At 50.1% G+C, this 23,225-nt stretch overlaps 3 protein-coding genes across 7 annotated transcripts in view; 2 read left to right on the top strand and 1 right to left on the bottom strand.

Annotated features, from left to right (window-relative positions):
• Positions 1-1,424: 1,424 nt before the first annotated feature.
• LOC103708961 (protein BZR1 homolog 3-like) lies at positions 1,425-5,179 on the top strand. Its single transcript, XM_008794089.4, has 2 exons — positions 1,425-2,072; positions 3,885-5,179. The coding sequence occupies exons 1-2, from the start codon at positions 1,857-1,859 to the stop codon at positions 4,686-4,688; spliced, it is 1,020 nt and encodes a 339-aa protein (XP_008792311.2). The 5' UTR covers positions 1,425-1,856; the 3' UTR covers positions 4,689-5,179.
• A 1,169-nt stretch (positions 5,180-6,348) lies between these two features.
• Positions 6,349-12,708, bottom strand: LOC103708960. 2 transcript variants are annotated; one of them, XM_008794088.3, is made up of 5 exons: positions 12,380-12,708; positions 11,029-11,907; positions 9,293-9,493; positions 8,996-9,191; positions 6,349-6,822 (listed from the first exon to the last, which is right to left on the bottom strand). In XM_008794088.3, the coding sequence occupies exons 1-5, from the start codon at positions 12,437-12,439 to the stop codon at positions 6,641-6,643; spliced, it is 1,518 nt and encodes a 505-aa protein (XP_008792310.2). In that variant the 5' UTR covers positions 12,440-12,708; the 3' UTR covers positions 6,349-6,640. The 2 variants fall into 2 exon arrangements, with proteins under 2 accessions (XP_008792310.2, XP_008792309.2); XM_008794087.3 differs by having other exon boundaries at positions 12,374-12,707.
• A 691-nt stretch (positions 12,709-13,399) lies between these two features.
• Positions 13,400-23,225, top strand: part of LOC103708959 — a 29,263-nt gene continuing 19,437 nt past the window's right edge. Inside the window, exon 1 of one of the 4 annotated variants that reach the window (XM_008794085.3) lies at positions 13,400-14,192. In XM_008794085.3, the coding sequence (XP_008792307.1) occupies positions 13,665-14,192 (528 nt within the window). In that variant the 5' untranslated portion in view covers positions 13,400-13,664. The remainder of the gene's footprint in view (positions 14,193-23,225) is intronic. The other 3 variants (XM_008794086.3, XM_008794084.4, XM_008794083.4) reach the window with 3 other exon arrangements.

Below are 23,225 nucleotides of genomic sequence, written 5' to 3'. Positions count from 1 at the left end.
TTATATTTAAATATAAGTTTTTTTTTTTCGTTGATAAACCTTCTGGTAGCATGCGCCCAAAAACCTGTACCAGCTGCGCGCCACGTGACGAGCGCACGCGGAAGCGGAAGACTACCGCAGGAAAACGACGAGCGGCGTGGGAGCCCACGTTTTCGGAAGCGAGTCAGGCGATCCGTTCAAAATGCGGACGCCCGCTTCCGATCTGACGGCTCGTATTCTCCCAGCTCTCCTGATCGTCCAATCGTGGCAATCCCTTAATTATAGCATATCTAATTTATTGACTACTGTTGTTATCATTACTTGTTGTTATTCTTATATAAAAATATTATTATTATAATATCTTGTGCCTCGTGGGTGGCGGGCAGATCGAGCGGCATTTGACTCCGCGGCTCGCGCGTGGGTGTGGTCCCCACCACCAGCGAACCCCTGCCGCGTGATCGCGACCGGGCGGACCCGAACGCCTCCCCTTCAATCCAGTTTACTGCTGACCGGCGCCCGCACGTGCGGCCACTGGCCTTCAACGTGACCCACCATCACGTGGAGCTTGAACGAGGTCTTAGATGGGGACCGTTCCGTTCCCACCGCTGCGTCCCCTACAATGTCTCTGTTCTTGCTGGCTATACGAGCGCCCTCATAGAGATTCTTAAGCGGTAATTCAGATCCACCGTACCGTCTGCGAGAATTTTACTGTTGGGGTCGCGCGTCGCGGGGTATTTGTACCGATCAGCCGTACACGTGCGCCTGCTTGGGTGGTCCGCTGTCTGCGGGCCCCACTGCTCGGGTTCTTTTTTTTTCCGTGTGCAAAGACCCACTGGCTGTGTTCGGGAGCCGTTTCTCGCGGCAGCGCGACACGTGGAACGGCGTCCTTCCCGGGCCTGTATCGTCAGATCCATTTCTCCTCTCTTTTTCCTCTTTCTGCGCGCACGGCTCCACTCGGCTCGACTAAAGTTGGCGTCATTCTCACCGTCTGATGATGGAGGTAAGCCTGATCTAACGGCTAATCCATTCGGGCTGACTGAGCCGAGGCTAAGGTTTTCAACACTCATTGTTTCTGAGTCATCCCTTTCTTTCTCTGGGCTCTACTTGCCATCATCTGCAGCTGATTTGACCAGTCTCCGCTTCGAGTTTCAACCCAGTCTCCGTTCCCTCTCTCTCTCTCTCTCTCTGTCTGAGCCAAAGGCTCTCAGAGACTGAGATGCGATCAGAGATGGAAATTGTCGCTATCGCCTCGGTTTCTAATAACGAGCCTTCAATGATGGCATCGGCTCGTGCCAGACGGCTCCAAGCCTTGTTAAATCGTTTCCTATTTTATCCCTCTCCTCTGGTCTCCCGTTCACACGAATCACGCCACCAGTGGCGTTCTCGTATTTTTGTTAAAGGTTATGGGTATCTATCGAATACTCATGCCTTAAATGGCCCACTCCCCTCGATAGAACCCCAGCCGCGGTCCTTCTCGGATTTCCCTAGTTTTCAGCAAAATCGGCCGGGCAGTCGGCCATCGCCGGCGACGTCAACAGGCCGGAAATCGAAACCTTTCTCGGCTTCCGATCTATTCCACCAGATCTCCTCCGTTTCTCCTTTCTCTATTCTCTGTCGCTTTAGATCCACCAGCTTTCCGGCGGTTTTCTGCAGGTGATCGCCGTGAAACTGGATGTTTAGCTCCAGATCGGGCGTCTCCTCGGCGGATTTTTCCTCCATTTGAGTCTGATCCTGTTTCTCTGCAATAATCGGGTGGTATTCCAGGCCCTGATGCGATTTTCCGGGCAATAGCGGTTTCTGGATCACCGGAGAAGGGTTTCGTTTGATCTGCTTTGGTCCCTTTGGCTTGATTAAGAGGGAGGGAGGGAGAGAGAGAGATGCCTTCTGGAGCAAGGCTACCGACGTGGAGGGAGAGGGAGAACAACAAGAGGAGGGAGCGACGGCGGCGGGCGATCGCAGCGAAGATCTATACGGGGCTCCGGGCGTACGGCGACTTCAAGCTCCCGAAGCACTGCGACAACAACGAGGTCCTCAAGGCCCTCTGCAACGAGGCTGGCTGGACCGTCGAAGAAGACGGCACTACTTACCGGACGGTGACCACACTCCTCTACCCTCCTCTTCTTTCATTTTCCCCCTCTCCGCATTCTCGCTACTTCCCCGATGGAAAAAAAATTAAGTAAATATTAAAAAAAGGCACAGGATAGCTGCACCAATTAGCGGATGCTATTGTGTGCCGGCGAGGTGACGGCTGAGAGGCGCCGTGCGCGCTTCCGGCCCGCCGGCGTGCTTGTCGGCCATGTTGCTAACATGCGCCATGCCTGTGGCTATTCTAAAATGCGCTGCTCTCGTGGGAAGTTACTTAATTTTTTTTATCTTTTTCTTTCGTCTGATATGGACGGCTAGGATTGCTCGATTCCGCTGCGAAGACGGTCGGTGCACGTTAGACTATTTTTATCCTAGAAAATTTGCCCTTCTTCCGGAATATATTGAATAATTCTGGAGCGTCGTTTGGGCGGACGATCTTGCCTTTGCGATGGGCTAGAAATCCCATCATGAAATCTCGTTCGTCCATTTCACACCATAGGCGGAATTGTCAGATAACCGTAATAACGAAAGATACCTCCTCCTGTCTCAGCGTCCCGCAACCCACGCGTCCCGATAGGCAGCATTCACGACGCCGTGTCCGGTTCCCATTGTTTGATCTGAGGAAAATGACCCTCCATTCCATCACCTCCCCGCAAAATCCACGCCTCGCGCGCGCGCGCGCGCGAAAGACAGATGGTTGGTCTTTAATTAGGACTTCAAGCTCTCTCGCACCACTTTCCTTTATAATTTGACCGTCATCTTTAAAGGTTGCGTTAGGTAACGTAACTTGGAACGTGGATGGGGAGTGGCATATGGCACACACTATGTATGGAAGTGTAACATGGTGGGGAAAAGATGGGATTTTGGGACCAGAGTGATGTTGCTGTTACTGAGCTGGGGTGGTGGGTCTTCCGGTCCATTTATGAAAATTAACATCTCTAGGGCCTGTCTTCCTTTACTTTTCTGCCTTCTGTGGAATTTAACCCAATTGAGGCATCAAGTGGGTTATATGACAATGATTGGAGAATCCAATTGCTGAGGCAGAGAAAGGTTTTTGCTGAGGGTTAGGTATATCGGCAACAACCTTTGAAACTCTGCAATTTCTTTTAGGACATATAGAAGGAATGCGAAAAGGCATCATCAAATGCATGTTTGGTGGAGTGAACATAGACAGTTCGATGTATTTGTAATTTAATGTGTGTCTGCTAGTTTACATACTAGCGCATTATGGCTTTTGTTCAACTAATAGTTGGGATTGATGTGGAATCATGAAGCTATAAACTCTAGTAACCTGTTGATGTCATAAAACACTTCGCTGGAAGAAATATGTTTTTGGGGAAAACTTGGGATTCTAAGTAACTTAAAATTTCCCAGCCAACTCCATGCTTCATGCCTGCTTAGACATAGATTCTAACTCAAAGTTATAGTTTTATGATTTGCGCACTTGCCAAACCCAATTAATGAAACTCTGATCCCTTAGCCTCTTATTGGTGCCTCCGGGAGGCATCCATGTCAGTTGTTTGCTTTTCTTCATTCATTTTTTCTAGCTTGGTAGTGGATATAACGAGAATATCAAAATTGTGACCCTAAAAAGAGCTGATTTGTGAAAGACAAAACTATTTTTCGTCAACAACAAAAACTCGCATAACCCGTTTTTTACCCATTTTTTTCCTCATAATTTCTCGACCATTCCTCCCATTCATGGCATGGTTATATATCCCAGTGGTTGGGCTTTGGGATTGTATTACTGGGCGGTGCCAAATAGCCGTTGAAAGAGCTAACTCGTCATACCTGCCTTGTATGTTCTTTTGATATTTCAGGGATCCAAGCCGGCTGCACGCGTGGATGCTGCTGCAGGGGGCTCAGCTTCACCAAGCCCGTGCACATCTTATCAGCCAAGCCCACGCGCATCCTATAACCCTAGCCCACCCTCGTCGTCCTTCCCAAGCCCATCCTCCTCTTACGTCACCCATGCCCATAACGCTAACCAAGGAGCGGATGGCACTTCCCTCATCCCTTGGCTCAAGAACCTCTCCTCAGCCTCCTCCACATCCTCCTTGAATCCCCCCAGCCACCACCATTTCTACATGCATGCAGGCTCCATCAGTGCCCCTGTGACTCCTCCGCTAAGTTCTCCAACTGCTCGATCACCTCGCGTTAAGACCGATTGGGATGACCCTGCATCCCAGCCTCGTTGGGCTGGTTCCCAGTACACTTTCCTACCATCCTCCACCCCACCGAGCCCTGGCCGTCAGGTTATCCCGGATCCTGCGTGGCTCGCAGGGCTCCGCCTCCCTTCTGGGGGCCCCTCCTCGCCCACCTACACCCTTGTTTCATCGAACCCATTTGGCTTCTTCTGTAAGGAGGCATCGGCTGGTGCAGGATCTTCCAGAATGTGGACTCCGGGACAGAGTGGGACGTGCTCTCCTGTGCCTGGTGGACATGCAGGTGTTCGGGTGTCCGATGGCATTTCGGATGAGTTTGCATTCGGGAGCAGCAGCAATGGCAATCTTCAATCAAATGGGTTGGTGAAGCCATGGGAGGGAGAAAGGATCCATGAGGAATGCGGATCAGACGAGCTGGAACTTACCCTTGGAAGCTCCAGGACCAGGTCTGAAGCTTGACGAGCATTCATGAGTATTAACTTCTCTTTCTCCTGTTTCTGTTGATGTGTCGTTAGTTGAGAGATGGAGAGGGTTCAAGATACCATCAGTGGTCTTCTGTCTCCAGCCTCCATCCGCTTTCAGGAGATTGATGTAGGCTCATTCTGCTTTGAAACATTAAGACTGAGTTATGTCCTGGAGAGTGGATGGTAGAAGGAAAGGCAAAATGAGAAATATCTGAGAAAATTGAGGGGATTAGGAACAAGGTGTTGTGTGTTCCTGTTAATTTTTTTTTTTGGATGTTTTGCCATTATATTTTAGATTACATGGATTTATTTTTATCCTTTTTTTTTTGCACTAGTTGCCATATATCATTTCATGCAGAGCTTTAGTTGCTTTGCGCTTCATCCCCTACAAAGTTGTACCGAGCTGTGGTGGTGTCATCTTGTTGAATTGTCAGTTACAAACAATTTGTTCTCTGTGGCAAGGATCATCCCCCAACATTGAGTTAATTTCTTTCCAAAGTTGCTCCTTAGGATGGCTTTTTTTTTTCTTTTTTCTGTGCTGCTTATGAAGGATAGATGGGGGATTGCCGGGGAATAGTTTTTGCTCTTCTTTTTTAATGAGGTAATGCTGATGGTGTTACTGATTGGATGGCGCCATATATAGCTAGTCATACAGGACTTCATCTTTTGATATCTTTTTTCTCTTCTTTTACTGCTATTTTATTTTCTGATTCACGGGAATGTTGTTTTTCAGACAAGTATAAATAAATTCTGACAGATGGGCAATTTAAATCTTCAGACGTCGATTATAACAAATGTTATAATGTTTCTTTTTTTTTTATTGATGGTATCCCTTTAATGAATTCTATGTTTCTCTGCTCCCAGAGTAAGCTTTTTTTTTTGGTGAAAAAATAGGAGGGGAGGGGGAGGGACCAGCCCACCCGCGTAGCAACCCCATTACTGAGCCCCCCTTCCACTAGGGAATGTTCGATACAGGTCGCAGGTTTCGCGTGCCTTCCCCGACCCGTGGGCTCACCCCACTGGGTTCACCGCCTCACGTGTGGGTACGTCACCCCAGTGCCACCTTGGTACAAGTGGAAGAAAAGCATAACCGCCAACAAGCCAGCCGGGCGTGGGGCATCCGGTCTCCTAATTTAATCGACGCCCGTGCGTTTCGAACCCGGACAACTTGGGCGGAATTATCGCCCCCTTACCACCAGGCATCCGGTCCCAGAGTAAGCTTTAATAGAGAAGATGGGGTCGAAGCCTAAATAAGATGCCTTATAAAGCCTAGCCAAGCAACTTATACGTGTGATCTTCAATCGCAACCATTTTGCATTTTAGCATCCTCGTTTTTGTGGCCGGTTATTACACTCCATCAGCTAAAATAACTCCGACACAACCTCCAGTTGAAAGAGAATCACTTATTCAGAGTTCAGAGGTACGAAATGTTTCCGCGTCTGGCTCAGCTACGACTACATATAGTTCTCCTTTCAAAAATCATACGAAAAACCTGATGTTCAACCATGTCTCAGATCCGTACGCCAAGTGATTGAGGAATTTCCCCAAAGATCATCTCAGCTACTTTCAGATTGAGGAGTTTCCGCCATTATCCTTGATGTGGATACATCATTCAAATAGCAAACAGGGAGGAGATTTAACATAAAAGAAGCAGATTGAAAACAAGCGTAGCATAAATTGAAATGCAAAGCAACAGTGCAGTATACAAAATATGCAAGTCGATCCATCGGAAGCGTTCTGCCGATTCCCAAACGTGTCCTTCTACAAATGAATTACTTCTTTTAAAATTATTAGCTGTACAATAATTTACACACTAGAAACTGTAGACGGGACCAAGAGAATCTGGGCTCAGATGGACCGATCTTAAAGGCAACAGTTTTTTTTTTCTTCTTTTTTTTTTGTGTAAGTGTACAAATGACCCAACTCTGTAGAAATAACCCAAACTGGTTATTTATCTAGTTTCTGGAATAGATCGGATAAGGCATGATAAAGAACAGAAGCAGCAGGCGGCTTAGGCAATGAACCTAGAAGAATATCAGCTGCCTTGATTGACGAACCATAGAATCGGCAATTTTCTGCGGTGCGGGTTGTCACCATACTTCCTTCGAGTGAGCATCCTACAAATGCACCTGCAAAACATACTAATTTAATACAATTGATCGAAAGCTACAAAGCCAATTTCTTGCATATGGTACTGCACAACACTTTTTGAGTCAGTGGTTTACAAGTTGCATCTCAAAGATTGTTGCAATTTCTAATTTTATACTATGTCTTCCTTTTTATGTTTGACTTTTCCTACATGCTGGAGAGAGCTGGAGGATCCCTGATTGCAAAATTTTAAACAGCAAAGACAATATTGCAGTTTCAGGACTCCCTATCTAGCTTCTGATCTCACGGCGAGCCAATCTCGATCCCAAAGTTGCTTTAGACAAGATTCCACAGCCAGTGGAAGATGGAAACATCTTGCCTGAGATCATATAGTTTGCCAGAAAAAGGAAATATAATTGCTACATACTTCAGTATGAGGAGAAGCAGGCGTATGCATTGAATGTTGACCCAAGAAAGAAGACTTCCTCAAAGATCGAGAGGTTCTTCAAGACATTTTGGTGGCTTACAAAAAGAGTGGTCACGCAAACGATAAAGCAGTTGATATCATGCTAATTCATGAGCCCTTAGTGGATACAAACATTAAATTTATTTTCTTGGAAAAAAAGGCTGGTTTAGTGAGACAACAAAAAATGAACAGGATTATCATTCCCCATTTGTCATGTACCATGCCAATTGCTTTCCATGGCACGACATCTCAATAACACAAATTTGGACAGGATCAGATATCATTGATGAGCTTGAGTCGAGTCACATAAGAACATGTTCATGCATGAGCAATGAATGGATGCCCATGAAATATGCTTTTGCATGTACTGTAACTACTGTTACTCCAGAACCAACCGCTATGTCCATTCAGAGACGGTTTCAAACAGAAGGATCTAGGGATATAGCAAGTTATATCAGTAGCTAGCGGCGATGATGGTGCCAGCTGATAACAGGTTGAGAGTACGTGCATAATGAGGGAAAGGGGTGGAAGATGGGAGCAGCAATGAAAAGTGAAGGACCATAGTGTGAGGCAACTAGAGAACAGAGATGAGATTAGGTGAAATTTTGGGGTGTAGATGAGATGGTTTTTCAATATGAAGGATCTTTGAGTACATCTTATATCGCCTAAATGACCACAAAGCTTTTGCTCATCACATAACCATTTTCCTTTTATAAACAGGGACAGCGAAGCCCTTCAGACAATACATGTGATACTTAAGGACTATTATGGCTTACTCTTTGATTTTTGTTTTTATATTAAACTGCTATAAGGCAATATGGGCAAAACTCCTACATGGGACTATTGTTTTGTCATTGAAGTCTGTCAATTTTTTGCTTTGACACTGGTTATTCGTAACATTAATACTATGGCTTACTGATGAAGCAACCTTAATGGGAAAGGAAATCAAGGGGAAATCAGGGTGGGCAGTAATTAAACCAGGGAGGGAGTGGAAGAGAAGGAGAGAGAAACTTTCAGGGAAAGTGCCAGAGAAAGGGAAGGGAGGGGTGGTGACACGGCCTTTTGGAAGTGGGATTGGAAAGAGGAATTTTTCCTCCTTTTCTCTTTTCCAAGAAGGAGAAAAAAAAAGGAGAGACTTTTCTTCCCTGGCCAGGGTCTTTCTCTCTTTTGGCTTAGTGTACATAGATAGATGAAGTTCAGATATCCAAATATAGTAAAAAGTGACCAATAATGTCCAGTGAAATGCATTTCTGGTGTCAACCGACTTTTGTTTTTCTTGTCGTGCTACTTGCCATCCTCACCATTACTTCACATCTCACATCGGATAGGCAGAACAAATATGCATCACTCAGGTGTTATCACCATTGCAATCCCATATTTCTTGCCTAAATTCTCCCAACAACTTCAACTGTCAGAACTTCATCTTAATTTCTATATATTCGGCACCCTTTTTTTAGTGTGCTCCGAAAAATTATTCACCAATTTCTAAGATACCACTATAACATTAACTAAAATTATTTTCCATTTCTGATTAGAAATTATGCATATTTCTAAGATATCACCCCATGGCTAATCTGCAATACCCAAAGTGCAGCTATGTGCAACCAATAACAAAGAGCAATAGACATAAACCTGAGCTGTTGTGCCCTTTCATAGAGTATTCTTCTGAAATGCACACTAATGAATTAATGGTAGTAAATTTTTTCTTCAATTATGACAAGAAGATATAGTGTTGAGAATAAAATTACCTTTGCTGCAACTGTATGTGTAACAAGCAGCACAACCACCATCACCAGCATGTAAATTGGCCTCAACTGCTCGTCCAACAATGCCAGCAGCTGCACTAAGAGCAGCACCAACTGATACATGTGCACTCCCACTAAAGGTCTTAACAGCATCTTCCGTCCTCAGCACAATTATAAAGTCAGTTAACTCCCCACCAACCTGTAGAAACAATTTAAAAGAACAAGCATGGTTTAAATATGATTTCTGCCCCATATAATGTGTCACAAGTGGGTTTCACATAAGAACAAAGATTAAAATACCTGAGCTCCCCATCCAACACCTAATGAAGAAATGGCACATGGAGGAGACCATGAATCATCTTCCCTACGAGCAATGACCAATCCAGTCCCAATATTGTAAGTTACCATTACTCCAACCCTTACAACCGTAAGTATTGCAAGACCTTTTGCTCCTCTCATAATAGCTTTGGGAATGGACTTCTCGGGTCTCAACGAACCCACCTGAGGAATAATATTCAACATTCTGTGAACCACGACAAAGCCAGTAGGGATGAAAGTGCAGTAGATAATATCCATCCAGATCTATTTTCATACGCGAATCTATCTAGACACAAACTTGGATATCCAACTGATATCCATATTTATATTCATCAAAGAAAAACAAATATAGATATAGATAGATAATTATCCGATCCATATCCAAATACTCGGTTTTGTTTGTAATGCTATTTAATCTTTTAGATAGTACTCATGAACATTTAAGGCAAATAATTGACCATATTAACATGTTACTAAGTTAATTTACCTTATGTTCGATGATATTTTTGATTTTATAGTCACAAAGTTTAACTATCCAACTAATAATTCATATTTATATCCATACTTTCAAAATATGGATATGACTTTTTGCATCCGATTAACACCCATATCTACATCCATATTCGCTAAATATAAATATATATGGATATGAATATTCTGATATATGATCTATATTAGATGCATTTTAAGCCCTAAAAGCCAGATAACATCAATAACTGTTAGGCTCTCTTTGGGTCCCATTGCCCTTATGCATAGGAGTTCTCTCATGTGATAGGAAGGATTGATGAGAGGAAGAAGTTCTAGAGGTTGGGAAAAGCCGCTGATCCTACAATCTCCAACTTTTGGGGATATTCAAATCCACGTAAAATATTGATCTATGGTACTCCTAAAATCTACTATTTTCAGCTAGACAGCTTCCCTTGATCTAATAAAATTTTCCTTTTCTGACCACCTCTTCATGCTCCTTTCAAACCATTTGCATGCTATTACTCTGATGAGGAAAATCAACATCCAGACAAGGCACTAATCTTCATCATATTGCATAGAAAGGTTACACAAATTCTACCCTTCAAAAAACTTCTAAAAGAGCTAGAAGAGGTAAGAAGATCATGTTATGGTAGAAAATAGTGGATGCAGAAGCAATACATTATTTTCATTCAAAGTCAATACTATGATCAAAGACAAGTCAACAAATTCATTTGCACATAGAAAAACAAAGGAAATATTAAGACTATACCACAATGGCCCCATTAGAAAGATGGTGCCTTGGTCACTGAACCCAAAAGTGTCAAAAAGATTAAAAAAAAAAAAAACCCATCTCAATGATTATATTATGTTTTGCAGCTAATGGTGTGTAGCAACTAAGCAGGTAACTGAGAAATTCTGTGGGAGTAAACAGGTACCTGAGAATTTCTGTGGGAGTAAAAAGATATCCTTCTAAACAATAATTATCATACAACAATAAACAACATAAGGAGATTTCAGACCCATCATGGAGCTTGACCACCTTTGTTAAGCACAGGCAGACACTGTAAATTTTTTCCTGAAGCTTTCCAAATTTACAAGTTGAGCAGTTTTACTAAAAAAATTTATGGATCTATCAACGTAAATTCAGCTCAATTGCAGCAAAGGCAAGATTAATGTGGAATTTATAAAAAAACAACTTCTAAGCACATATGACATCAATCAGATATAACAATTCAAGAAAATGCAGTTACCTTGTTGTAACTACGAATAATGTTTGCTGTTTTATAAATCTCATACTCCATTGTCTGTCCCCATGGGAAGTTCAACCATGACCTTAATGTGCTAAGATCTGTCAGATCGTGTGTTGGCAACTGAGAGGCACGACTAACTTGATCCATCAAATAAGGCCGAACAGACTCAAGCCGCACACAGCACACATCGCAGACCCTCTGTGGGTCCACAGCTCGAAATTTTGAAGGCAACAAGCTCCTGCCTTTTGAACACTCATTACAGAATATTCCACCACAAAACCGGCAGTGGTGCCGAGAGCACATGATTGGATGAAAACGGACATTGCAAAGCATGCAAGCAGATGCTGCACTATCAGGCAACCATTTGGGTGGCTCTGCACCAAGAATTTTCTTTGCATTCCCATAATTAGCCTCTGTGAGGATATGTGCCATCTCCTTCCAAGCTTGCCCAAGGATGTCGGTCGAAATCCAAGACGTCCTGCAATACTGAATCTCACCTGAACGAAGGGCCTTCATTTTGCCTCTGGCAGCAAGTACAATCTCCGAGACCACATCCCACATGGTCATCTCCTTCTCTTCTACAGCAAAGTGGTCCCAACTAATATCACCCTCAGGGAAGTATGCCCCATTGGAACAGAACCCCCTATTCCACTCCTCATGATCAATCACTGACATGGGGGGGACCGAAACAGGTATCCAAATGCCAGTCTCTTCATAGAGAGGTGAGTCATAGTAAAAGTATTTTCCCAACTTCCGATCTCCAGAAACTTGAGGAGCTGAGTCTGTATTGCATTGGGGGGCCTGAGCCTTTTTTTGACTTGAGGAGTCATTGATCCATTGAGCAAAGCTGTTGCTGTTCTCCTCATCCAAATCAGAGACCTAATACCAAGTTCCAATGGTTATGATAACAATCAAGTCTTTGTGACCTAGTCAGGATTCAAAGGACTGGAGATACCAGTAAGGAACTTAGATTAAGAAAGCATTGAATTCAGCTACAGAAAAATCATCCGCACAATCAATGTGATGCTGAAGATATATATCGAAAAAAATCACAAATTTTAAGGGGTGATATCCACAGACTACAGAGAAAAATTCGAAAGAAAGATCAAGTGAACCTTATCATTTTATTCAATCCCAATTTCAAGCAAATATTGATCTTTTTTAATGAAATAAGCCTAATTTCCGGGAAAAGGGGATCCTTTTTACGATCAAAGCCTAATTTCCACGGTTAGGGAAAAAATCAAAAAGGTCAACCCGAGATCCTAAGCTTCCACGTTAAAACCGAAGGGGAAACGAAATCAAAGGAAAGCGCAGGGACGGAGAGACATATACGGAAGGGAATCACCTCCACCTGGGGACAACAAGGGGAATCCTCCTGGGCGAGAGGAGCAGAAACCCTAGCTTCAGCCATCGATGGTGAGGAAACCGAGAGCTCGGAATCCGCCGCGGGTTCCGACGTCTGGGATTATTGGGCTTCGATCTCTGGGTATAGCTTGCTCGCCTCCACCATTGATTAGGTCAAGGAGAATCGGCCAAGAAGGAAGGAAGAAAGCGAGATTTGAGGGAGAGAACGAGTTCGGCAGACCTCCAGCCGCTATCCGGCTCTCCTTCCAACGGGAAAGCGGTGGCTTTGGATATCGAAAAAGGATCGCGACGAAACCGGTTGATTAAAAAAAACGATGTCACATTAACAATATATGGCGCTCTTATGAAATGCGACATGTTGCAATCATTAGGTGACCTTCTAATGTTTCGCATATTGATATTATTATATATCAATATTATATATCATATTAATATTATATATTATATTTATTATGTATATATATTTATTATAATATATTATTAATTATATTATTGTTATATTATTATTCAATGATAATTTTAATTATAGTAGAAATATATTATTGCACTTTATATTTATATAATCAAAATATCTAATATATTACTTCTATTTATCTTATTTTTTAATCCAAATAATTATTAGTATGAAAAATAATATATTATAACTATAAATAAAAATATTAGTTCCATAATAATAATTAATATAACTTTTAGAATTAATAATTTGTAAGACTAATAAATATATTTTTATAAAATATATTAATATGTTATTATAATATATTTTATATAATTAATAAATATATTTTTATGCAATATATTAGAAATAGTTTGAGTGAACTTGAATTTTTTATAAAATAACAAATAGATTAGTTATGAATATTTAAATTTTTTACTTACTGAAATATAAGATAGATGATTTTAAATTATCAGAATTATATTACTTTGAAATAAAAATAATCAGCGGGCTAAAGTCGTATTCCTTATCACATTTCGATAAACAAACGCCAATCTTTCTCTCGTTCATCCCTCGTCAGTCCACACTCCATATAAATTAGGAGTTGCGGCAAGCGGCAGCTGAGAATAACGGAGCAACCGGTTCCACCGTCACGCCCCCAGTCTTATTGGCGAGATCACTCTCTAGCCTTAGACTTCCGGCCGATCTCCGACCCCTCTTGTCTGCTCCCCTTCCTCTCTCCACTTCTTCTCTCCTCTCTTTCGTTCCATCTTCCCCACCAAAACCCTAGCATCCCCGTCGATCGACTGAGAAACCCTAGCCCCGGCGGCCGCCATCGATGTCCGTGGAGAGATCCCTGGAAGCGTGGGAGGAGGTCCAGCGCCATGGCCAGGACCTCGCGGACCGCCTCGCCCAGGGCCTTACCGGCCTGATCCAATCCCACATGAGCCCCCCCGGCTTCTCCTGGCCCTCCCCCCTGAAGAAGCCGTTCGACCTCGACCTCCCCGCGTTCCACGTCTCCGGCCAGCCCGATCTCGCCGCCGGCGGCGTCTCCGCCTTCCTCGACATCGGAAGTCGTCTCGGCCAGGCTGGGGCGGAGTTCGGCGCCTGCCTGAACGGTGTCGTGCAGCAGTTCTTCCGCCAGCTGCCGGTGCCATTCCGTCAGGACGAGGGCGGGGCGGTTGCGGCCGTTCTGCCGGCAGCTGAGAGGCGCGCTGGTGGTGGGAACGTGCTGGGACTGGCGGTGGAGCAGTTTGGCGATCGGGGTTTCTCAGAGGCGGCGGCCGCTGGTAGCTCGGATGAATGGGGTGATGAAGAGGGGTTGGGATTTGATGTTAAAGCATCGGGGCATCTGAAAAGGCCGCGGGTAAAATTGTCGTCTATTTAAATAATTATTCTCAATCTCGCAGTATTCATAAGCTATTTTTGTTTACTGTTTTTTTCTCCGATGAATCTTTTTTCTCTCAATGAAACACCATGTCTTCTCAAGTATATTAAAGGAACCTATAATGACTTCATATGTGGTGGGTGATTGCTCTTTGATACTGTTACGGGGGAATTTAGCCACCATGCCCCACGTGACCGGCACGCGCGCCCAGGAAGACTACGGCAGTCCCTTGATCCAGCAATCCGCCCGACCCCGAGTCGGCTGCCCCCTGATCCAGTCATCCGACCCCGAGTCGGCAATCTCCCGACAACGACAGGCTGTTCTCCTGAGGCACACCGCGGCCCCCTGCTTCACTACTCCCTGCAACGGTCGCATCCGGCGCTGCTCCACGATCCCCTGCAACAGCCGTACAAAGCGGAGCCCCACTACGCCCTGTCATGGCCGTACCCAGCGCTGCCCCACGACGCCCTGTAACGGCCATGCCAGTGGCAACTCCATCGTGCCACACGATGACCAGCCCCCCAGAAAGACCCCCCAGCCTGGTATATATGCGGCTGGGGGGGGAGAAGGGGGGGTAAGCAAAGGTTTTCCAGAGTATTCTCTTATCCGCTACTACTATCTCTCCTTCTCCTTCAATCTCCTCTGACTTGATCGTCGGAGGGCCCCCACTACCCCAGTGGTGGTGCGAGGCTTGCCTGCAGGTTTCCCGGTGGAAGGTGGAGCGCAATCAACCCAACTCCAAGGGAACCCCGTTCACACCGCTGTGCCAATCGTTCTCGGTTTGGACCACCAGCAACAGTTGGCGCTAGAGGAAGGGTCGGATCTCAGAGCGATCGTAATGGCACGGCGAGGTGGTCGTGGAGCTTCCAATGCTTCCGGTCGCGGGGCCTCTCGCGCTACTGGCCGGGAGGCCGCTGCATCCCCAACACGCTCTCAGCAACACTCCACCGCCCCACCGCCTATTCAGATGGTCGAGGCCGCCCAATTCGACCAGCTAACCCAGTAGGTTCGCACCCTCGCGGAGGCGGTGCAGAATCTGCAGGGTGCGATGTCCCGGGCGCCGCAGCAGGCTCAGGAGCCGCCGCTGCCTGAGCGTTCGCCTGTCCTCCTCAACCCGCGTTCCTTCCTCTCCCATGGGGAGGAGCGCCGACGCGAGGAGGATTCTTAAGCACGCTCCATTCTGCCGGGACCTTCCCACCGGAGCTGCGCGGGGTACGAGAGGCGGGCCCGGGCGCGTTCCCAGACCCCCCAGTCCTCGAGGAACCCGCGCTCCAGTCGGTCCCCCTCTCGCCGCTCCTTGTCTCCCACCCACCGGTCGCGCTCCCTGGATCGGCGGGTGGACGATCTCCACCGACAACTCCAGGTCCTGAAGGGCCATTCCAAAGATCCCTTCGCCGACTTGGAGATCTCCTCCCAGCCGGCGCTTGCCTCGAGGATCCTGCGGACCCCGAATCCGCCGGGTTTCAAAATGCCAGCGATCGAGCCCTATGACGGGGCGGCGGACCCTCGGGATCACGTCGAGAGTTTCAGGACCCTCATGCTCCTCCACGGAGCATCAGATCCCCTTCTCTGCAAAGCTTTCCCGGCAACCCTCCGTGGCCCGGCGAGGGCGTGGTTCGCCGGGCTGGAGGCTAACTCGATCCGGTCCTTCGACCAGTTCACTCGCCTCTTCATCACTCACTTCGCCGTCAGTAGCCGGCGGCGACTGGTCTCCGACTCCCTCTTTGATGTCCGGCAAAACGAGGGAGAGAGCCTGCGGGATTATCTTACCCGCTTCAACAAGGCTACGCTGGAGGTCCGGAACCTGAGTCAGGAGGTGGCCCTTTCAGCCCTGAAGCGTGGCTTCCGGAAGGGCAGACTCACCTTCTCCCTGGATAAACGCCTGCCACGGAGCTTCCCGGAGCTGTTGTCCCGGGCGAACCAGTATGCGGACGCCGAGGAGGCGGCCGCCCATCGGAGCAAGGAGGCCGCCGAGATCCCTCCAAAGCTTGGGAAGAAAAGGCGAAAAGAGGCACGCCAGAGGAGGAGCCCGACGCCCCAGCGTCGGCGCAGAAGCCCGTCGCCGGCGAGGAACCACGGCGCCCCGCGCCCTCGTTCTCCGTCTCGACGTTTCAACCGGTACACCCCTCTCCTGACTCCCCGGGCCCAGATCCTTATGGAGATCAAGGGGCGGGAGGATCTCCCGGCTCCGAGACAGATGCGGAAGATCCCTGGGAAGAGGCCCTCTCGGGCGTACTGTGAGTACCACCGAGACCACGGCCACGACACGGAGGACTGCTTCCAGCTTCGGGACGAGATCGAGGCTCTCATCCGTCGGGGGCGTCTCGGTCGATATGTGAGCGACCGACGTCCCCCCGCGGACCCGCGTCCGGCCGACCCGGCTCCTCCGGAGCCTCGGGAGCAGAATCGACCCGTTGTGGGCGTGATCCATACTATCACTGGGGGCTGCTCTCGGCCTGTGAGGAACGCAGGGGGCTCGGCGGAAGCATCAGGGATGGCCGTCGTAAAGAGGCAGAGGGTCGGCAATGTAATCACCTTCTCTGATGAGGATGTAAAGGGGGTTCAGACTCCCCACGATGACGCCATGGTGATCTCCCTCACTATGGCAAACTATGATGTAAGGCGTGTTCTTGTTGATAGTGGAAGCTCAGCTGATATTTTGTTTTACGAGGCCTTCCAAAAGATGAGCTTGTCCAGACAATTGTTGCACAAAACATCCACCCCCCTCATCGGATTCACTGGTGACGCTGTCCCGGCCGAAGGAGTCGTCGAGCTGCCTGTGACTGCGGGCGTCGCACCCGCAGAAGCCACGGTGCGACTCGGGTTCTTGGTCGTCCGTGTTCCCTCGGCCTACAACGCTATCCTCGGACGACCCGGACTGAACGCCCTTCGTGCGGTGGTCTCTACGTACCACTTGCTCATGCGGTTCCCCACGACGGCTGGGATCGGAGAGGTCCGAGGTGACCAACCGACCGCACGGCAATGTTTCCTAGCGACTCTCAAAGGGAAGAAGCCCGTGGAAGCCCTAAGCGTCGAGTCCCTTGATGCCAGAGACGAGGTGGCCTTGCGGCACGGGGAGCCGGCCGAGGGTGTGGTCGAAGTCCCCCTTGAGGAAGGCCGCCCCGACCGGGCGGTCCGGGTCGGCGCCAATCTCGACCCGGGGGCTCGGGCCCGGTTGGTGGAATTCCTCCGAGCCAATGCCGATGTATTTGCCTGGTCGGCGGCCGATGTACCTGGGATCGACTCGGAGGTCATTTCTCACGCCCTCAACGTCGACCCGACCCACCGACCAATAAAGCAGAAGAAGAGACACTGTGCCCCGGATCGGATCCGGGTGGTCGACCAGGAGGTAGACAAGCTCTTGGAGGCAGGATTCATAAGGGAGGTAAGCTACCCCGAGTGGCTGGCAAATGTTGTACTTGTCCGGAAGGCGAGCGGGAAGTGGAGGATGTGCATCGACTATACCGACCTGAACAAGGCGTGCCCTAAGGATAGCTTTCCGCTTCCGCGAATAGACCAACTGGTCGACGCAACTTCCGGATATCAGCTGCTGTCTTTCATGGACGCCTTCTCCGGTTACAACCAGATAATGATGGCCCCACAGGACGAGGAGAAAACTGCCTTTATAACAGACCGGGGGCTGTACTGCTACAAGGTAATGCCCTTCGGTCTGAAGAATGCTGGCGCCACTTACCAGCGCCTCGTCAACAAAATCTTCAAAGAGCAAATCGGCCGGAACATGGAGGTGTACGTGGACGATATGCTGGTGAAGAGCCGCCATGCAGACCAGCACATCGCGGATTTGGAGGAGACTTTCACCACCTTGCGGAAGTTTCGCATGAAGCTGAACCCAGCGAAGTGCGCCTTCGGCGCTTCGGCCGGAAGGTTCCTCGGTTTCATTGTCAACCAGCGGGGTATCGAAGCCAACCCAGACAAAATCAAGGCCATCCAAGGTATGTCCCCTCCGACCAAAGTAAAGGAGGTTCAAGAGCTCGCTGGAAGGGTCGCCGCGCTTGGACGATTTGTGGCAAAATCGGCCGAACGCTGCCAACCATTCTTCAAGGTGTTAAAACGCCCGAAAGACTTTCTCTGGACGGCCGAATGTCAAGCAGCATTCGACCAGCTCAAGGAATACCTGGCGTCTCCTCCCCAACTGTCCAAGCCGCAAGAAGGGGAGATGCTCTACCTCTATCTGGCGGTCTCCCCAACCGCGGTCAGTGCGGTGCTGGTTCGGGAAGAGGCAAAGCTCCAGAAGCCTGTGTACTACATCAGCCGGGTCCTACGGGATGCCGAGACGCGGTACACGAAGGCTGAAAAGATCGCCTTCGCGCTGCTGACCGCGACCAGGAGGCTTCGCCCCTACTTCCAGGCTCATTCGGTCACCCTCTTAACCGATCAACCACTACGGCAGATCCTCAGCAACCCCGAGAATGCGGGACGACTGGTGAAGTGGGCAGTAGAACTCGGTGAGTTCGACATCCGCTACCAGCCTCGACCCGCCATCAAGGCCCAGGTGCTCGCGGACTTCCTCGCTGAGTGCACGGTGCAGGAGGCGGAACCTAAACCGCCGGACACACCCAGCCTCGACCTCCCGATTTGGACGCTTCACATCGATGGGTCGTCCAACCCCGAGGGTGGAGGGGCCGGGCTGGTCCTTACCAGTCCTGATGGAGTGATAGCCGAGTATGCCTTGAGGTTTGGATTTCCAGTGACCAACAACGAGGCGGAGTACGAGGCCCTAGTCACGGGACTCAAACTCACCAGGGAGCTCGGCATTCGGCGTTTGAAGGTCTTCACCGACTCCCAGCTGGTGGTCGGGCAGGTTCGTGGGGAGTTCGAGGCCCGGAGCCCGACCATGCAGAACTACGTCCGGAAGGTGCAAGCACTCATTCCCAACCTCGGCAGTGTCGACATCCAGCAGGTCCCCAGAAGCGAAAATGCCAGGGCCGACAGGTTGCCCCGCTTGGTGGGCACAGAGGCGCACAACTTGTCGAGGGCAATCTACCTGGAGACCCTGGATGCCCCGAGCATCGGCGAGGCTGGAGCGGTGATGGCGATTGATCCGGAGACGTCTTGGATGGACCCGCTCGTCGCCTACCTCGCCGAAGGGATCCTCCCTGAAGACGAAGATCAAGCTCGGCGACTTGTCAAGAAGTCCGCCCACTACGTACTCTATGAAGGGAGGCTGTACCGGACCTCGTTCACCGCCCCCCTCTTAAGGTGCCTCCGCCCCTCGGAGGCGGCCTACGTCCTCGGCGAAGTCCATGAGGGCGTCTGCGGATCGCACTTGGGGGCTAGGTCCTTAGCGCACAAGATCATGAGGCAAGGCTATTATTGGCCTACCTTGTTGGAGGACTCGAAGGATCACATACGGAAATGCGACGGAAATTTCAGCTCAGCGGAAATTTTTGATTGTTGCAATCGACTACTTCACCAAGTGGGTGGAGGCAGAGCCGCTGGCCACTATCACGGAGGCGCAAATCCGGAAGTTCGTGAAGAAAAACTTCATTGTCCGATTTGGGGTACCTCGGGTCCTCATCTCGGATAATGGTCGACAGTTCGACAACAAGCATTTCCGTGACTTCTGCGAGGAGTTCGGGATCGAGCATCGGTTCACATCTGTGTCGCATCCCCAAACCAACGGTGAGGCCGAGGTCACAAATCGGACAATCCTCCAAGGAATTAAGGCGCGAATCGGTCGGACGGGGCAAGCTTGGGTCGAAGAACTCGAGAATGTCCTTTGGGCGTATCGGACCACGCATCGGACCCCTACCGGGGAGACGCCTTTCAGCCTAACCTATGGCACGGAAGCGGTTGTTCCCGTGGAGCTCGGACTCCCCTCGCCCCGGGTGGCCGCGCACCGACCCAAGGCCAATTCGGAGCAACTCCGAGGAAACCTGGACCTCTTGGAAGAAGCAAGAGAAATGGCGCAGGTTCGGATGGCGATGTATCAGCGGAGGGTGGTCCGATATTATAACTCCAAGGTCCGACCGAAACTTTTCAGAATCGGAGATCTGGTGCTAAGGCGAGCCAAAGCATCTCAGCCCGCGGAAGGTGGGAAGCTGGCGCCAAATTGGGAAGGCCCGTATAGGGTTCGCTGGGTAAACCGACCTGGCTCCTACCAGTTGGAGGCCCTAGATGGTCGAGAAATTCCGAGGAGCTGGAATTCCGCTAACCTGCGGGTGTATTACCAGTAGAACGACAAAGCCAGGAAGACAGTTCGAAAAATGTACAATTCTTTTCATTTCAATAACTCCTGGTTACAACGGTGTGTTCGTGTGATTACAAAGAATTCCCAGAGGGGAATTGGGGAGTAAAGAAAACAAGGAAGAGGTGGAGACTCCGTGGAGCTGAAGATCTGGGATCCCGAACCCTCCATCCGAAGCAGCTGCAATCCCACCGGGCGTGGGTGCTTCTCCCCGGAGGCGCCATCGACGCCTCACGCAAAAGACGAAGAGCCGGCGCGGACGAAGAAGAAGTGGACGAAGGAGTTCCCGCTGCCTCCAGAGGAACGCCACCTCCATGGGATATTCCGGTCCTCCCCAGGAGAAGGGGAGGGAAGGAACACAAGGGAGAAGAGCGCGAGGAGGCGCGAACCCGGATGAAGCGTCTGGCGCAGAGCTCAATCGGGAGGCAGGGCTGAAAGGAGGGGGGATGTGATCCCGGATGAAACGCCTAGAGCGGAGTTCTGCCGGGGAGAACCTCCCTGTTGATCCCAGATGAAACGGCTAGTTGGCGGAAGTCGCGAGGGGCGCGCCTCCCGTTCCTCCGGCGGGGGTTTCCCAGCCACACGTCGGAGAGGAGGTCCACGAACCATGGCAACCTGAATAGCTCCGGCTTGGCAGGCTCCACCGCGCCTGCACTTATATTTATAGCCAAACTGAGGCCCCCCGGTCGTTCCGATGCGGGTGGCTCCAATAAAGGCGGGCGCACCGAATCCGGAGCCGTTCCGGCTCTCGAGGCGTATCCTCCCACGATCTCCTAAGAGTCGTTCTCCTTAATTGCATTCTTCATGCAGGACACTCCGGGCAGCATGTATCCCGCGGCCCACGTATCTCCGCTCGCACCCAGGCCGCATCTGCCTCGAAGAGCGCGCGTATCGCGGCCGCTTAACTGACACTCCTTGCAAGCAGCAACTGGCGATCCGATTTTCCAGGTAACGCTTCAATTAGCATTTAATACCCTTCTGGTGTTCCCCAGGCGATGCTTGGAGAAGAGGAGAAACACGATCGTAGCTGGCCACGGAGAAATCTCGTCGAGCGGCAAGCGACAGGCGCGTGACCAACGAGCGGAATTTTCTGAGGCTCGGCCCTCGGATGCCAGGCTAACCCGATGATCATCCCGGGAGCAGACTAGCCTGAAGCCCCGACAGGTCGCCTCGGCTTGCGCCAGCCTTGGCCGACCAACGAGCGGAATTTTTCGAGGCTCGGCCCTCGGATGCCAGGCTAACCCGATGATCATCCCGGGAGCAGACTAGCCTGAAGCCCCGACCGGTCGCCTCGGCTTGCGCCAGCCTTGGCCGACCAACGAGCAGAATTTTCCGAGGCTCGGCCCTCGGATGCCAGGCTAACCCGATGATCATCCCGGGAGCAGACTAGCCTGAAGCCCCGACCGGTCGCCTCGGCTTGCGCCAGCCTTGGCCGACCAACGAGCGGAATTTTCCGAGGCTCGGCCCTCGGATGCCAGGCTAACCCGATGATCATCCCGGGAGCAGACTAGCCTGAAGCTCCGACCGGTCGCCTCGGCTTGCGCCAGCCTTGGCCGACCAACGAGCGGAATTTCCCGAGGCTCGGCCCTCGGATGCCAGGCTAACCCGATGATCATCCCGGGAGCAGACTAGCCTGAAGCCCCGACCGGTCGCCTCGGCTTGCGCCAGCCTTGGCCGACCAACGAGCGGAATTTCCCGAGGCTCGGCCCTCGGATGCCAGGCTAACCCGATGATCATCCCGGGAGCAGACTAGCCTGAAGCCCCGACCGGTCGCCTCGGCTTGCGCCAGCCTTGGCCGACCAACGAGCGGAATTTCCCGAGGCTCGGCCCTCGGATGCCAGGCTAACCCGATGATCATCCCGGGAGCCGACTAGCCTGAAGCCCCGACCGGTCGCCTCGGCTTGCGCCCGCCTTGGCCGACCAACGAGCGGAATTTCCTGAGGCTCGGCCCTCGGATGCCAGGCTAACCCGATGATCATCCCGAGAGCCGACTACCCTGAAGCCCCGACCGGTCGCCTCGGATGCCTGGCCTAGCGCCGGAAGAATTTTCTGAAGCCTAACCCTCGGATGCCTGGCCTAGCGCCGGAAGAATTTCCTGAGGCCTAACCCTCGGATGCCTGGCCTAGCGCCGGAAGAATTTCCTGAGGCCTAACCCTCGGATGCCTGGCCTAGCGCCGGAAGAATTTCCTGAGGCCTAACCCTCGGATGCCTGGCCTAGCGCCGGAAGAATTTCCTGAGGCCTAACCCTCGGATGCCTGGCCTAGTGCCGGAAGAATTTCCTGAGGCCTAACCCTCGGATGCCTGGCCTAGCGCCGGAAGAACTTCAAGAGTTAGGAGTCGGCGAGACGCTACCAAAAGTTAAAAAGAGGAAGGACGAAAGTGAAATGAAGAAACACTCTATTTGCATTAACTTTCATTGTTTCAGGGCCGAGACCCATACAACTTGGCAAAACGCCAACATACAAAGAAAAGGGCAAAGAAAGGTACAGAGGGTCAGCTTGGAGGAACCCCTGGGTCGGGAACGCCGGGCACGTCCGCAAGGGGTAGGGAGGCAGTTGGAGAATCAGCAGGCAATGGCGCCAGAGGGGAGTCGAGGAGGGAGACCCCACTCAGGTCAATCCTGGGGTATTTGGCCGACACCCTTGCCAAGCCTTCATCGAAGCCTAAGACAAAGGAGTCGGACCCCGCGTCCGACATGTCACGGACGAACTCATCGGACCGACGATAGGCCTGTACCGCCTCCGACATGTCACGGATGAACTCGGCGGACTGACGATAGGCCTGTACCGCCAGACGCCCGATTT

The sequence above is a fragment of the Phoenix dactylifera genome, chromosome 11 (genome assembly GCF_009389715.1).
Source record: "Phoenix dactylifera cultivar Barhee BC4 chromosome 11, palm_55x_up_171113_PBpolish2nd_filt_p, whole genome shotgun sequence".
Lineage (NCBI taxonomy): Eukaryota > Viridiplantae > Streptophyta > Magnoliopsida > Arecales > Arecaceae > Phoenix > Phoenix dactylifera.
Note: the sequence above shows the minus strand (reverse complement) of the source record. Positions and strands in the feature narration are given on the sequence as shown.